Raw genomic sequence first — 14862 nt, 5'->3', positions numbered from 1 at the left:
TGGAATGATAATTTTAGAGAATGAGATTCCTTCCCTTGCATCTGCCCTCTGCTGGATACATGAAAGTGTAAATTGGGTAAATGGTGAGTGAGAAGAGGAGAAGGTAGAGAATTGAGAAGCCAGACAAACATCTTCCAATTTAACTGTACTTGGATAACCACAAATCCTCCCACATCAGATTGACAATGTAAAATTGGTTAGCCAATATTTGCCTAGATAGAACAAATGAAATATAGACCAGTACTTCTCAGACCTTCATGTGCCAAAGAATCATCTTGTGATCCTGTCAAATGACCATTTGGAGTCAGTAGATCTGAGGTTGTGCCTTGCCAGTATGCTCCCAGGCAATGCTTATGTAGCTGGTCTGGGATTGCACTTGGAAAGCGAGACTAGACAATCCCAGATTCCCAACTGGGCTTTCATTTCCTCTGGAAAATGTTTAGGCTCCATATGATGACATTCTTTTCTTTCCAAACCTCCACATAAACACCCATGCTCTTTCTCACCCCACACACATTCACGTGTATTTTTAACAATCTAGCAATTTTTAAAAAGACCATTCCGAAGCCATCAGGAGATTTTACCTCATTCGTTATCTGGTTGCTGAATTTCGCATGAAGGAGGTTGGGAGTGTCTGCCACAGCTGTGTACTTGAGTGAGTGGGGATGCTGCCGATATTTACTCTGAATTCACACACAAGAAGGGAAGAAGACGGCTCCGTAAGGGATAAAAACCAGAAGCAGAACCAGTTCTTTAAGTATTAGCCATAAAGCCTTGTTTTGCAAAGGCTGAAAATCTATCACTCCAGAATCCAGGTTGTCACCTGCCTTTGTGACCCCAAAACTCACTGGGATGAGGAAGCAGAGAGGAGGATAGGATGGACTGAATCAGAACCTTCTAAATGGGAAAGGGAGATTTAGTCCTTTGCCACAAATGTGAACATGGCTATTTAAATTTGTGTTTGTTCCAGAACTTTGCTGGACAGAGAACCAGTGCTCCTCCACCTTGATGGCATACCACAAACTGCAGCTTTAAAAAAACAGACATGCCAGGCATGGTGGCTCATGCCTGTAATTCCAGCACTTTAGGAGGCCAAGGCGGTGGGATCCCCTAAGGTCAGGAGTTCGAGACCATCCTGGCCAACATGGCGAAACCCTGTCTCTACTAAAACATACAAAAATTAGCTGGGCATGGTGGTGCATATCTGTAATTCCAGCTACTTGGGAGGCTGAGGCAGGAGAATCGCTTGAACCTGGGAGGTGGAGGTTGCAGTGGGCTGAGATCGCACCATTGCACTCCAGCCTGGGTGATAGAGTGAGACTGTCTCAAAATAAATAAATAAATAAACTAAAATAAAAATAAATAAAAAAAATAAAACTTTAAAATAGGTGTGCCCACACCCCACCCTGAGAGACTGGGATTCAGTAAATTAGTCACTGGGGCCCAGGCCTCTGCATTTCTTAAGGTTTTTTAAGGTTCTGATGCACCATGAGGTACAGAGACCACTTGCTTTAGAGATTTCACTGGAAAAGCAAAGCATGAGGTTAAATCTAAACTCCCCTAGCAGGCAAAACATAAGCTTATCTGAGCACTCAGGCTGACTGCCGAACACCTATTACTTCCAGTACCTTCCATTATCCCCTCTTGTCCCTGCATCTACCATGAATAAAAGTCCCGTCACCCTCCCAGGGGTGAGCAAGATTCCCCAGGAAATCAGAAAGCTTAGAATTCTAAGACTTCTGTATTTTTAACAAGAAATTATCACCATTTCAAGCTTATAGTAACCATTTCATATACAGCGGCCAGAAAAGCACAGTGCTTAGATTAGTGCTAATCCTCACAAAAATTAAAAGAGAGGGGTCTGAGTATACCCATTTGACTAAATAAGAAGTGGAGGCTCAGAGAGTTGTAGGTCACTGGCTTGAGGTCACACAGCAAATCAGTGCTGGCCTGGAATGTCAGTCTCTCTCTGTTGGTCTTCAAAGCCTGCTTTGTTTGCATTGTACCACAGGGTCACTCTTCAAAGGGACACAGGGAAAGAATATCTCATGGGCCAGTGAATAATCCTTATATGTTAATAGAGGAACTGACTCCATATCCTCAAAGCTGTCTTAAATGGCATGCAGTCTGAATGGAGAATCCAGTAAGAAAAAAAAAAAAAAAAAAAAGTCCAGCCCAGGGGTTAGGCAGTGAGTCACTGCTGCTAAGAGTTTAACATCCAGCTGGCTTTAGTGGTAAGAAACAAACTGATTGGCTGGGTGCAGTGGCTCACGCCTGTAATCCCAAAACTTTGGGAGGCCACGACAGGCAGATCACTTGAGGTCAGGAGTTCAAGACCAGCCTGGCCAACATGGTGAAACCCCGTCTCTACTAAAAATATAAAAATTAGCCAGGCATGGTTGCACTCACCTGTAATCTCAGCTACCTAGGAGGCTGAGGCAGGAGAATCGCTTGAACCCAGGAGACAGAGGTTGCAGTGAGCAGAGATCGCGCCACTGTACTCCAGCCTGGGTGACAGAGCGAGACTCCATCTCAAATTAGAAAAAAAAAAAAGAAAAGAAAGACAGAAAAAGGAAGGAAACAAACTGATTCTCCTCTGCTGTGGATATGTCCTGGACACTCAACACCAGCATCCGCAGTTACCTCACTGATGAGTTCCGACGCTTTCTTCCTCCCTTCAATCTCTAACGTGCCTGGAATGACACAGGCAACGCCTCGCATAAAGTTCAGATCTGACCGGTACAAATTCTAGAAGGAATAATAAGTACAAAGAATCAGAAAAGCCAAGCTCTCAGAACAAGGAAGCAAAGCAAAACCAGAGGTCTCATGACACAGCATTTGACAGAGTCATAATTGGAACTCAAGGCTGAACCTGTCCCTCCGGATATATTAAACTCAGCCAACGCACAAACGCTTCTTGGTAAATGCTCACTAGGGGGGAAGCAATGTAGGTCAGAAGAAAATAATTCTGCTGTCACTTGTCTCAGAGTAGCTGTTCCACGGAAGCGAGACAGATTTTTATTTTAATGCGGGCTATCAAAAAATAAACACTGAAGTGGATTGTGGTTAGAAAGTCAGTTGTCTTGGGGCAAATGTGGAAATGGTCTAACAGGTCTTCTAAAACAAAACTCAGCAGCAGCGGGTGGTATTAATTAATCATGGGTTAAGAAAGAACTAATAAATAAATCCAAAAGAATCTGGCAAAGGACTGCCTGAGTTCGTGCGGGTGGGGGCCAGTGTGTGTACCTGAGTGATTTGGGCTGACAGCTTAAAGAGTCCCCAGATTCACTCCCCTTCAGCCAGTGAGGCGCCCCCTGGGCGTGCTGCCTTCCAATCGCTATCACAACCAGAGGTAGGGCAAGCGAGGGCTCCGCTCAAGTGACAAACGGGCCCCCGAGATAAGCATGGCAGCTCCCTTGTTCCTACAGCTGCTCTCAGGTTCCTGACAGTTTATGTCATTCAGTAAACGCTGTACACAGGCGTAAAATCCAAACAGACGACAGACACCCAGATCTGAGTGCCGCTCAGATCGCAGGCACTGCCAAACCAGGAAAGAGGTTTTGTGTGGAGTTTTCTTTTCCTAAGTGGGCCCATTACCTGCAAATCTCATAGCATGGAAACCTAGCAAGCTGGGAAATAAGGTGAGTAGTGAACAGGATGTGGATGCCTGTTGGGAAGAACATTCTGGCTCTCCTTGGGAGTGAAGAAGTCTCCAATGCTTCCTGACCCTCCTGGGCCTGTCTGCTTCAGAAATCGGGATCAGGAGTGAGAAATGCATGTCCGAGGAGTACAAAGACTCCTCAAAGGGACCCAGGGAGGGTCTCCAGGGCCCTGATTTCCCTCTCTGCTCCCTGAAGTGCGTCAGTCCTGACAGGTTCTGAGCAGCCTCTCCCAACAGATCTCGGCCCTCCTCAGAAGGCAGGTGGCACAGGAATGCATGAAGCACCAAGAGGAATCCTGAGACTTGAGGCCAGAGGCAATACCATTGGCAAATCTTAAACATGCACGGCCATGAACCTTGAGGGCATCTTTGTCGTTTGAACCTCAAGTTCAAATCCCAGCACTCTCTTTCTCACTATAGCTGTGTGATCTTGGGCAAGATATCTAACTTCTCTGCATTTCACTGTAATTTCTCTGTAAAGTGAGGATAAACTAATGATATGGGCTGATTGTGAGATAATGCATAAAACAATCCTTAGAGTGCAGCAAAAAATAATAAATGGTGGTTATGATTAGATTTGGTTAACTGTGCTTAAGGGCTGTGCAGGAACTCTCAGACTGGGTTTCAAAATAAGACTTAGGTTTAGGATTTCTCACTTCCAGAGATTTCACTGAGCCAACAGGAGCTTGGAGGTCACCACCCTGGGGTCCTAAGAGAAGAAGGGCCCCCGAGAAAGAGGCCAGGTCTCCTTACCTCGCTCTGCAATTTGTGAGCTTTCTTGGCACAGCTCAGCCTCAGGTCTTCTGCCAAGGAAGTGTACTGGGGCAGTGGATGTTTGTAGTCCTGGTCGCTGGCCAGGGTCTGAGCCTTCTTGGCATGCACCAGGGCAGCCATGTCCAACGGCAGATGGAACTGCGTCTTTGAGTGTTCAAAGCCTTTCTTGTAATTCACCTGGAGGGGCAGACAGAGCAACAGCGGCTATTTCAAAGCCACTATTTGCAACAGGACCATCAGGGAGGGCAACTGCAATGCAGTTGTCTGGAGGTAAGCCCAGGGGAAGTTCTTGGCACGGCCAGTGCTCCTTTCTTGCAGAGACTGGCCTAATAACCAGGGCTTATCTCTAGGCCCTGACACTTACCACCCCCAGCTCCTGGAGGTCATTGATCTGGATGAGGAAGGCCCATGGTCCCCTCGTTTGAGGAACATACAAAAGTTCAAGGAACAGTAAATAATGTCAGTGATTCCCTTGCTCAAATCTTTAGATCTTTCTATTTTTCAGAGGCAAGAAGATGCATCACTCCCTGCCCACCGTATTTTTTCCCATCACCCTCTCAAGTTCAGACACAAGGGATTCTCCTCTCACACTAGCTTAGGAAGAGATTCTTCAAAGCATTCAATGATTTTCCTAGTCAACATGGGAGCCAGGAGCAGTGGGGAGGATGCTTGGAGAGTTAGGCCTCAGGGATAAGCATTCCCCAAAACCCAACACACACCCTGGGAGAGGGAGGGGAAGACCCATTCCAGACCATAGGTTCGACTATAGTCCTTGGAGGAGCTGTGTTTAAAGGTCTGGGAAACTCTGAGAATAATCAGATGCAGAATTACCACCTCTTCCTCATCCTCCTTTGTCCTTCCATTGTCTTTCATTGCTCTGGCCACCCCTCCCTGACCTCCTACCCCCACTTCCATTCATTCTGTCTTCACCCCTAGCATAATGCCAAGGACAGTTCATATCCAACCTCATATTCTTAGGTCAGCAACTCAAGATGGAAAGGGAAAAAAAAGTTATGAATGGGGAAACTGAGGCAGAATACAAAATGGCAGAGAACATGTGAAGCTGTGGAAAGACCATGAGAGGTAGAGCTGGCTCCACGGCCTGGCTCTGCCCCTATCTAGCTGACCCTGGACAAGGAACTGAATCACTCAGAGTTTCTACTTCCCTGTGAGAAAATAAGGAAGAATAACAAGATAGAGTTCCTAGAGATAGTCTGACAGTTAACTGAGACACTGTACATAAAACCGCTTAGCCTCTGTAACATGCTGGATACAGATTTCATCACCAACGTTAGCCAACTCATATATGTGCAAGGAGACAGTGCCTACACACATTTGCCAGCCTCCAGAGGGTCACAACCAACAATGACAGGGTCATTGCAAACTCAGATGCCTACAGGGGCCAGGCAGGTAGCATAAAGGAGTAAAGCAGGAAGTGAAGACGAGGGTGGCTGCCTGGCCCACTGCATGGATCCCTTCTAAATGGAGCTGTTGGTCAGGAAGCCACTTCAACCAACTGTAGCCTTAAGGAATCCAGGTCCAGCTTCTGGCCAGAAGCCTAACACTTTTATATAAAATTTTCCGTTTTTAAAAATTTGCAATTAATCCACTCTGCAGACCAAATGAAACACCCCTGGAGGCCAAATCCAGCCCAGGGTCAAGTCCAGACCAGTGGCCAGTGGCCACTGGTGAAAATTATAGAATGCCCAGCCCAGAAGGGAACTAAGGGGTCAACCAGTCCAGCACCTCATTTTTACAGAGGAGGAAGGTGTAGCCCAGAGGGTACAAGTGATTTAACAATGTCACATAGCAAGTTAGCAACAGAACCAATACCCACGTCCAGAAGGACAAATGAGGTTAGGTTGCTGTGCAGTGAGCGTTGTCAGGTGGGGGGCCCGCAGCGGCTGATGCCTCTCCCCCCACTTACATCACTCTGCAGTGAGGTCGCATACACTGAATGTGCAAGGCTGATATCATCTTCCAAGCTCCGGGAACCAAGCATCTGTCCTTTCATTTTCTCAAATGCCTCTTTGTATTTGTACTAAAGGGAAAGAGAGCGGGAGAGAGGAACAGCTCAGGGATAAGGGACACAGAATGGAAGAGGTGGGCATTGGGTGAAAATGTTTTGTTCTTTTGACAGTAACTGGGTGAGTTAAAAGAAAATGCGCGGGAGTCGTCAAAAGGGCTATTCTTTCATATGCAAGACTCCCAATGACTAAAGGGCTCGGCTGTGAAATGGCAGGACGCATTAGCACGTGGGCGGCCCCGCGCTGGAGGAAGGTGGGTGCATTGTTAGCCATCTCTTCACGTGGACTCTCTTTATGAACACCTTGGTGGAGGGTGCATTTCATCTACCCAGGGCCTATGTTTACAGTCCAGCATTTGGCTTTGTATCCCACGCCGGGGAATTTTTTGTTGCAAGATATGTTCTTTCTCACTGGTCATTATCTGATTGCCCTGACACAGTCAGTTCAGAGAGGACAGGGAATTATCCACAGGCAAAAGAAGCCATAGGTTACGGGCAAAAGGAGTGAAAACCGGTTAGTGTTGAACATTCTCAGAGGAATGGGGGCGAATGCTCACATCACTTATGATTTCACCGGAAGCCTTTGCTGCTTGGAATGGAAGGGCATCCAACCTCAGTTTATAGCCACCGTCTCGAAGTTTGCTCCAGGATTCCTTATAACGTGTCTGTCGGGAAGAGGTGCACAAGGAAAGATCTTTAAGTGACCTGGTGGTTTCCTAAACTCTGGCTTACCAAATTGGGAATCTGGTTTGTGGTGGGTCCCCTCCCTCCCTGGCCAGTTGGAGTTAGAGATCATGGTGGCTTAGCTAAACCCATGTGAGTTGGATCCTGCCTCGTGCACACCTTTGGAGGTGGGCAGGGGATGGGGTTGAGCGGGATGGGTTGAGGCATAGAGGGGAGAGGAAGCAAAGGCTTTAGAGTCAGACAGGCACAGATTTTTCTAAGCAGCAATTTGATTGGAAGGAGGCATGAGATTGCATATGCATAGTGCTTTATGTCAGATAAAGAAAAGTCAGACATCTCTATCAAAGAACAGAAATGGTGGGCAGGGGAGCTGACAGATTTTGGAGAGGAGGAGTTAAGCCCCAAGTCTTCCCTTGGTATAGCCACTGGATATACTCAGCTATATTCTGATGTTCCCACTTTCCAGCTCCTCCAAACCAATGCTCTTTGAACTAGGCAGAGAATATCCCCAGATCATTCTTTCAAATGAGCTGGACTCTTCTGCAGGACCAGCTACATAATGTGCAGGGCCTAGTGCAGATGAAAATGTGGGGCCCCTTGTTCAAAAATATCACATATTTCAAGGTGGTGATGGCAGAACATGAAACCAGCTCGGGGGCTTCTGAGCACAGGGCACTATGTGCCTGCCCATGACTAGCCCCGCTCTCCCGTCATTAAAACCCGTGCCCCTTGGGTCAGCCTCACCTCACTGATATTCATGGCATTCAGCCTGGCCAGCAGGACTTCAGGGAGGTCAGCAGTCGGCGTGTAATGATGCTTTATGTTTTCTCCTTGTTCCCTGTATAATCTCTGTGGATGGAGGGAGGTTTTGCATGAAACCTAGACCCCATTCCATGCAGCCATCAGCCAGGTTACGCTTCAAGAGTCCAAGCTGCTGCAGCTGCCATCTCCTCATAGAGACGTGATCTCAGGCACCCTGCCTCCACCCAGATTTTACATCTAGCATGGTGACATGCATGTCATTTCCAAGCTCTGCTTCCTAGCTTAGAACATGACAAGCTGAAGCGTTCCCCTCAGTGAACGCTCCACTCATAGTAAACTGCTGAGATGGGTGTCAAATGAGAAAAAGAGGTTTACTTAACACCTAGTGATAATTTGGTGATTAACTGTCAGCTATGAGAGGTCATCAAGATACAGAAGGTGAGCAAGAAGATGGCTCTTGCACAGGCGAGGTTTTCTCCTCCCTATCTCAATATTCCTCAGGTCCCCTGTCTCAAATATTCTTCCCCTAAGACATGTCTCCTGGGTGGGTCTGGGACTCTATTTACCCAGAACTCTGACCCAAGCTTTGGATATCCTGGTAGTTAATAATGACACATGCAGTTGGCATCAGCCACCAGAGAAAGTTTCCAAACAGGGTTTTTCCATCCCAAATCTTATCAGATGTATCCAAGTTTCTACGTATCACAGCAGTGCCCCCTAGAGTTGGCTAGGGTAAGGAAGAAACAGGTATTGTTTTTCTTCATACAAAAGTTCTTGTTTGACCATCTGTGTTTCTCAGAATTCAGTTTGATTCTGATGGGCTGATTATGAAGAAGTTATAAATTCCTAAAAACATAAGCTTGTAAATCATCCCATCCCAGATTCTGACAGGCACTCAGGCTGTTTCAGAATGTCTGTCAAATAAAGCGCAACCAGAATCATTTGCTCAATTGGGAAACAAGGAAGAGAATTTTGAAACCTATGCCCCCAAGATTTGTAAATTTTCCCCATGGAAAGTTGAATGGTTTAAAGGTATTTAAAAGCCAGGTTTGCCCTGCACAAAGATCCATGGGTATCTCTTAGCAGAATCAGCCAAACAGGGTTAATCTACATCACAAAGTGATTTTTTTCAGCACCTCATCGTTCACTTTAGTCTCTAGCCGACCCTGCAACCCTGCACCCCAGCCAACCTTTCCCACAGAGGGAAAAGGGTCAAATCTTGGTTTCACATCATAAAGGAGTATGGGAAATGGCTTGAAAGTTATGTATATAAATCAGACCCAAATCATGTTCAAAGTCCCTGGAAAATTCATAGAGCAACAATTGCTGCCCTTGGGTCCTAAAGAGCTCTAAGCACAGCGTCAGGATTCCAATTACCAAGAATTTCACCCAGTTCTGAAAACAACACTTTCAGACAAAAGGAGAGGGGAAAACGGCCTCACCACGAATGAATCGGTGAGACATGCAAATGGGAAGGAGGGAGAGCATCTTGGGGCAGTAGGGTGGTGGAGCCCCACTTGGCATTCTAAGTGCAGTAACACCCCCATTTGCATCCTAATGAGGAAGCACCCCCGCTAAGGGAGGCTCTGCAAAGGACAGGGAGCGCCTTCATCCTTAGGACAACAGAAGGAGCAAACCCAAGAACCCCTCCGCTTCAATCGCTGTGTTGAAAGAAGAGCCCACTCTTAGAGTCATAATGTATCTACATTATCACTTACATCCACTGCTTGGGTATAACTAATTCTGGCCTGGACCATCTCCGGAGTGTCTTTAATACTGGTAAACTTCAAAGCATCTGGATGCTGACGGTACTTCTTCTGTTGAGCAGAAAAAGATCAAAGCTGTGAATTTTGTGCTGCTCTTTCATGCCATTTGAAAGAGAAAATCATAGGTTGCTTGAGATTAGAGTGAATTTGTGAACATAATTATTATTCTGCTTCCTCCATCTTTATATCCTAGGTGCCTTCAGGTTAATATTTGTTTCAATTTAAGAATAACCTCATGTCAATTAACATTAAAGTATTTCTACCTGGTGCAAAGAAAACATCTCAAAATTAGGTTATACTAGTAAAATACTGTAGGATACACACTTAGAAAAGGATTCTTTTTATAGGCTTCAAATACTTTGTCGCAGTTGTTTACATATCTTAGTTTGGGTCTTCTAAGCAAGAAAGAGCATTCAGAGTTACATTTATCCATTTAAGCTTTCTATTTTCCTTCCACGAAAAAACACTGACAGACATTATCGCAGTCAAAACCCTCACATTTAGCAGCTCACGAGTGTATGCCGTCCCGTCACGTTAGAGCCTAGTTCAGTTAACATAGGAAATAATTCTTTAAAATATTACAATAACAGGAAAAACTGTGCTATTACTGAAAGGAGTCAACACACAGTTTGAAAGACACTGAAGCAAAAAAAAAAATCACAAAAATGCTGGCAAAGACCTAGATACCCAATTTTGAAGTATTCTGAAAATCTGTTTAAATTAACTTCTTTTTTAAAAATCAAGGTACATTTTTAGGAGACTGAAACCATAATTACTTCAATGAGGTCATAGAGTTTATGCTTTCCAAAGCAGAATAATTGTCTTAAACACACTCTTCTTTATCTGGTTGGATTTTTGTACACTGGGTTGTCTTAAGACAACACAGATCAATAGCCAGCTAAATCTAGCTCACCACCTGTTTCGGTAAATAAAGTTTTATTGGAACATGGCCATGCTCACTCACTTACGTGTTGCCTATGGCCATTTTCCAGCTAGTTGTGACAGAGGCCATATGACCTACAAAGCCAAAACTATTTACTATCTGGTCCTTCACAGAAAAGGCTTTCTGACCTCTGCTTTGGATCGTAGGTGTGCGTGTGCTTTGTGGCTCTTTCAACAGTGCTGGGCATTCTCTCTGGAAGTTAAGAAGGTGGCCCAGGCCGGGTGCAGGGGCTCACGCCCGTAGCCCAGCACTTTGAGAGGCTGAGGGCGAATCACCTGAAATCAGGAGTTAGAGACCAGCCTGGGCAACATGGTGAAACCCCGTCTCTACTAAAAATACAAGAATTAGCTGGGTGTGGTGGTGGGTGCCTGTAATCTCAGCTACTCAAGAGGCTGAGGCAGGAGAATCTCTTGAACCCAGGAGGCGGAGGTTGCAGTAAGCTGAGATTGCTCCACTGCACTCCAGCCTGGTTAACAGAACAAGACTCCATCTCAAAAATAAGTAAATAAAATAAAAGAAGGTGGCCCAATTCGACACTAACTTGTAAATGTGACAGCCTGACATGAGATGGGGGGGGTAAGTTGCTGAAAGACGTCTTGCCTTACTCACTAAAGTTTGAGGACTAGTATGAAACAAGCCCATCAAAGAGGATAAGCAAATTGTTGAGAAAGTATGCAAAATGAGGTGGCTAACTAACAACTGTGGGATACATGGTCCCCTGAAGATCCCTTGGCTGCCAGATTTAGACACACGAAGGAAATCATCCTGAAATCTAAATTATGCAAATATGGTCTTTAGTCTTCATTTCCTTTTATAAGTGAGCCCAATATTGAGAGTTTGGGATCATGAATCCTCAAGCCTAAACTTATTCCTGTAAGTTCTTCACATTCATCCTCCCAGAGGGCCTCTCCTGAACTAGAATGAACAAATTAGAGCAGTGCTATCCCCACGGAATTCCCAGGGTCTTCTGAAACTTGAGTGTTGACCAAGGTCCCTAAAAATCAGGCCGATCAGCATAAGACCACTTTTTGAAGTCAACTCTGCATTGTGCCAGGTAGTGAGAATGCCGTTCCATGGAAAAATACTAATGCTGGACAGGTGTGTTTGAAAAACCAACAAGGGTGTCTTTCTATTTTAACTATAGGTTCAGAAAGAAAGCCTCCTCCTCGAAAAAAAAAAAAAAAATCCAGGAGGCTCATTGCCAAAGCTAACATCCTGTGGGACTATGGCCATTATGGTCCGCTCCCCACCCAGAAAAGTCCAGAAAGACCAGGCTACTCTGAAGACAACTAGGCAAATGCTCACTTGTCTTCTGATCAAGTCTCCCTGCAAGCAAACATAAAGAGCACGGGTGTGAGTGGTCTGATGGTGTCCAGCCTCCTGGGAGCCTTGTCCTGTGCCTCTCCACCAGGGACAATTCTGCTCCCTGGGGGGGCATTCGGCAATGTCTCGATCCATTTTTGGTTGTCACAGAGGGCACTACTGATATCCTTGTAGGACATCCTGCTAAACGTCCTGCGGGACACAGGATAACCCCATGACAAAGAAAAATCAAAATGTCAATAGTGCCGAGGTTGAGAAACTCAGAAAGAGCTGCTCAATGACACCGTCCTGAAATATGAAGAAACGACTCTTTTCGCAAGCAGTGGTGCTGTAGGGTCTAGCCAAGGTGGCTATAAGTAGGCAGAACTGAGTAAACTGAAGTGAGACCCTCCCTCAAAAAAGAACCATGTCACATGGTGGCCACCACGTGAATATTCAAAAACTGTTGACTGTGGCAGAAAGGGAGAGGAAGAAAATGTGCCTAAAGTCACCAAAGGGCTTTTTGGGTGCCATAAATGTATCTTTTCATCATCTCTCCTGTGTTGCTTCATTAAAAAGGTAAGTTGGTGGGTAGCAATTGAGCTCTGTTTGATTGTCATTATTATTCATAATATCATTTGTCACCCACTTTGTTTTTGCCAGGGCCCCTACTGGTGTGTGTTTCGTATGTGGTTTCCCTCTAATTACCAGCCCTAGTCTGGGTTTTGAGGTCTTTCATGTGGCTTTGCCTTTTTCTTTGCCTTTTGAGTGGAAATTATTTTAATTTTATACAGAGACGCCGCACGCCTAATGCAGCCAGGCCTGTTACAGGCTGTCAGGAAATCTCACCTCGCTAATGAGTTCTCCTGCCTTCTTCGCCTGCTCCACATTTAATGACCCGGTGGCGACCCAGCCCGTGCCTTTCATCCACTTCACATCGGCCCTGTATTGGTTCTGACAAAGGAGAAAGAAAAAAAAAAAGCAGGCCATTGTTGGTGCACAGACATTTAAAGGGCTATTAGCAGCTCCCAACGCAGCCTTGGTGCCAGCTGAGTCAAATTAGATGCCACTTTTGTCTTATGCATTTCTGCACAGTCACAGGTAGGGCTCCCAAAAGTCAATTAATTTCCCCTTTAATTGGAGTCATCCCTTGGGACAGTGGCTTTAGGCCCCGCCCAACACTATTGGGGGTGACGCAGGAGGGGCCAAACCAACCTTGCCCCTCATTACGGATGAGTCTACTCGGAAAGAAGCACATCCTCATTGTCTGCATTACCAGTTTTCTTGTTTAAAATGACACACGGGGGACAAGAAAATGAGAATTCACAACAGAACCCAGGCGGGCGCTATTTGAGGGAATTTCACAAGACAGCGGAGGCTTCCCACAGTGCCAATTCCTTCCTAGCCACCTCTGTGGGGGGCAGGGTGTATTTCTTCTCATTTCTTTAGTTGCCATTGAATGAGTAGTTTTAATGGAAAGTCATTTCAATGGACACTTCTCTAAAACTAGTATATCACCATCTATCATGAAACAGCTCTACCAGGAAGGGTGTGTCTACACGCACACACACACACACACACACAACCTTCCTGTGTAATAGTCTGGCTGCAGCTGACCTGCCTTTTCAGTTCACCCCCATTCTCGTGCAAGAGTTACCTGAAGACAGAAAGCAGAACTGGGAGGGGAGGATAAGGGGTACAGGGAAAGGGTTATTGAAAATTAGCAACCCACCCATTCCAAAAATGGGGACTATCAAAGTCGGAGTGAGTTATCAGTGATGCTCTCCCCTAGCAGGCCACCAGTAGGAATGACACAAAGCTACCTCCCCGCTGGCAATAAAAAAAACTTGGAAAACATATGTAGGCCAGATTCCAAGAAGGAAAAAGTAACTCTATGATTTCTTCTCTGTGTTAGCACAGAATCTAAAATCGGCCTAGTTTGAATAAAAGTTAAACCATTAGCAAAGTAAAGTGTTGCCACTTAGGGATACAGAAACAGGTGTCCCATAGCATAAATTTTTGCGTTGAATGGCTTAGGGAAACACTTGCACTAGCACACACACAACACACACACATACACACACTTGCACACACTCACACAGAGCTTACATCACTCTGTAAGCCATAAGCCTTCTTGGCCCATTCCACCTTCATGTCTGTGGGCAAAGCCGTAAAGTGATGTGCCACTGTCTTGTAGCCTATGTCTGTGGCTAAATGCTGAGCTTTGCGGGCATGCACGAGGTGGACCATGTCCAGGGAGACGTGGCATTGGGATTTGGTGTCCTCGAATCCCTTCTTGTACTCCAGTTCACTCTGCAGCTTAGACATTTGCAGTGAGTGGCTCATTTGCGAATCTCCATGTACATCTTTTGCCCCAATGAGCTTCCCTCTGGATCTCTCATAATCCTCCTTGTACTTCACCTAAAGAAGAGGAATAGAGCAGAGATACATTAGAATCTCCTAAAGGAATTGTTAGGCTTCAGACTCCATGCATGAGAGCTAAAACAAAGCCACTGGACAGAATCCTATTAGAATGAGAGTCATATGAAAGTTTGCCTTTTTTGAACATCCGATATATTTTCTTTCATCAGTGAAAGAAAATATTATTACCCATTATTTCCCTTTTCACCTCAGCTGCCAGAAAACTCAGGGTTATAAATAAAAGTAGCCATGAAGTGAAAAACATACAGAATAGCCAAACTACAATTGCTGCTTATGAAAGGAACTCAAATTAAAAGATAACTGGAGTACATATATATTTGGGGGAGTATGAGGGGCAAAAAGGAGCACATTGTTTGAAAAATAACACTAGGTTGAGAGTGACAAGGACCAGAAGCAAGAATAAATATGCAAAAGCTGTGAAAACTGTCAGAAGGCACCAGTGTGGGCATGATTTTCAACATTATCATTGCTCCGGCCAGTGGTAGATTCAGGTTCTACTCTC

The 14862-nt window shown here is 45.4% G+C and overlaps 1 protein-coding gene across 4 annotated transcripts in view; it reads right to left on the bottom strand.

The window, feature by feature from the left end:
- NRAP (nebulin related anchoring protein) overlaps positions 1-14862 on the bottom strand; it is a 74758-nt gene that overhangs the window by 18858 nt on the left and 41038 nt on the right. For all 4 annotated transcript variants that reach the window (XM_012505822.2, XM_003255479.4, XM_003255480.4 and 1 more), the window contains 9 exons: positions 14028-14339; positions 12768-12872; positions 9626-9724; positions 7890-7994; positions 7019-7126; positions 6363-6476; positions 4415-4612; positions 2644-2748; positions 585-683 (listed from right to left, as the gene is read on the bottom strand). In XM_012505822.2, the coding sequence (XP_012361276.2) occupies positions 585-683; positions 2644-2748; positions 4415-4612; positions 6363-6476; positions 7019-7126; positions 7890-7994; positions 9626-9724; positions 12768-12872; positions 14028-14339 (1245 nt within the window). The remainder of the gene's footprint in view (positions 1-584; positions 684-2643; positions 2749-4414; positions 4613-6362; positions 6477-7018; positions 7127-7889; positions 7995-9625; positions 9725-12767; positions 12873-14027; positions 14340-14862) is intronic.

Source organism: Nomascus leucogenys, chromosome 3 (genome assembly GCF_006542625.1).
Source record: "Nomascus leucogenys isolate Asia chromosome 3, Asia_NLE_v1, whole genome shotgun sequence".
In the NCBI taxonomy this organism is placed as follows: domain Eukaryota; kingdom Metazoa; phylum Chordata; class Mammalia; order Primates; family Hylobatidae; genus Nomascus; species Nomascus leucogenys.
The sequence above is the reverse complement of the archived record's forward strand: the minus strand, read 5'-3'. Positions and strand labels throughout refer to the sequence as shown.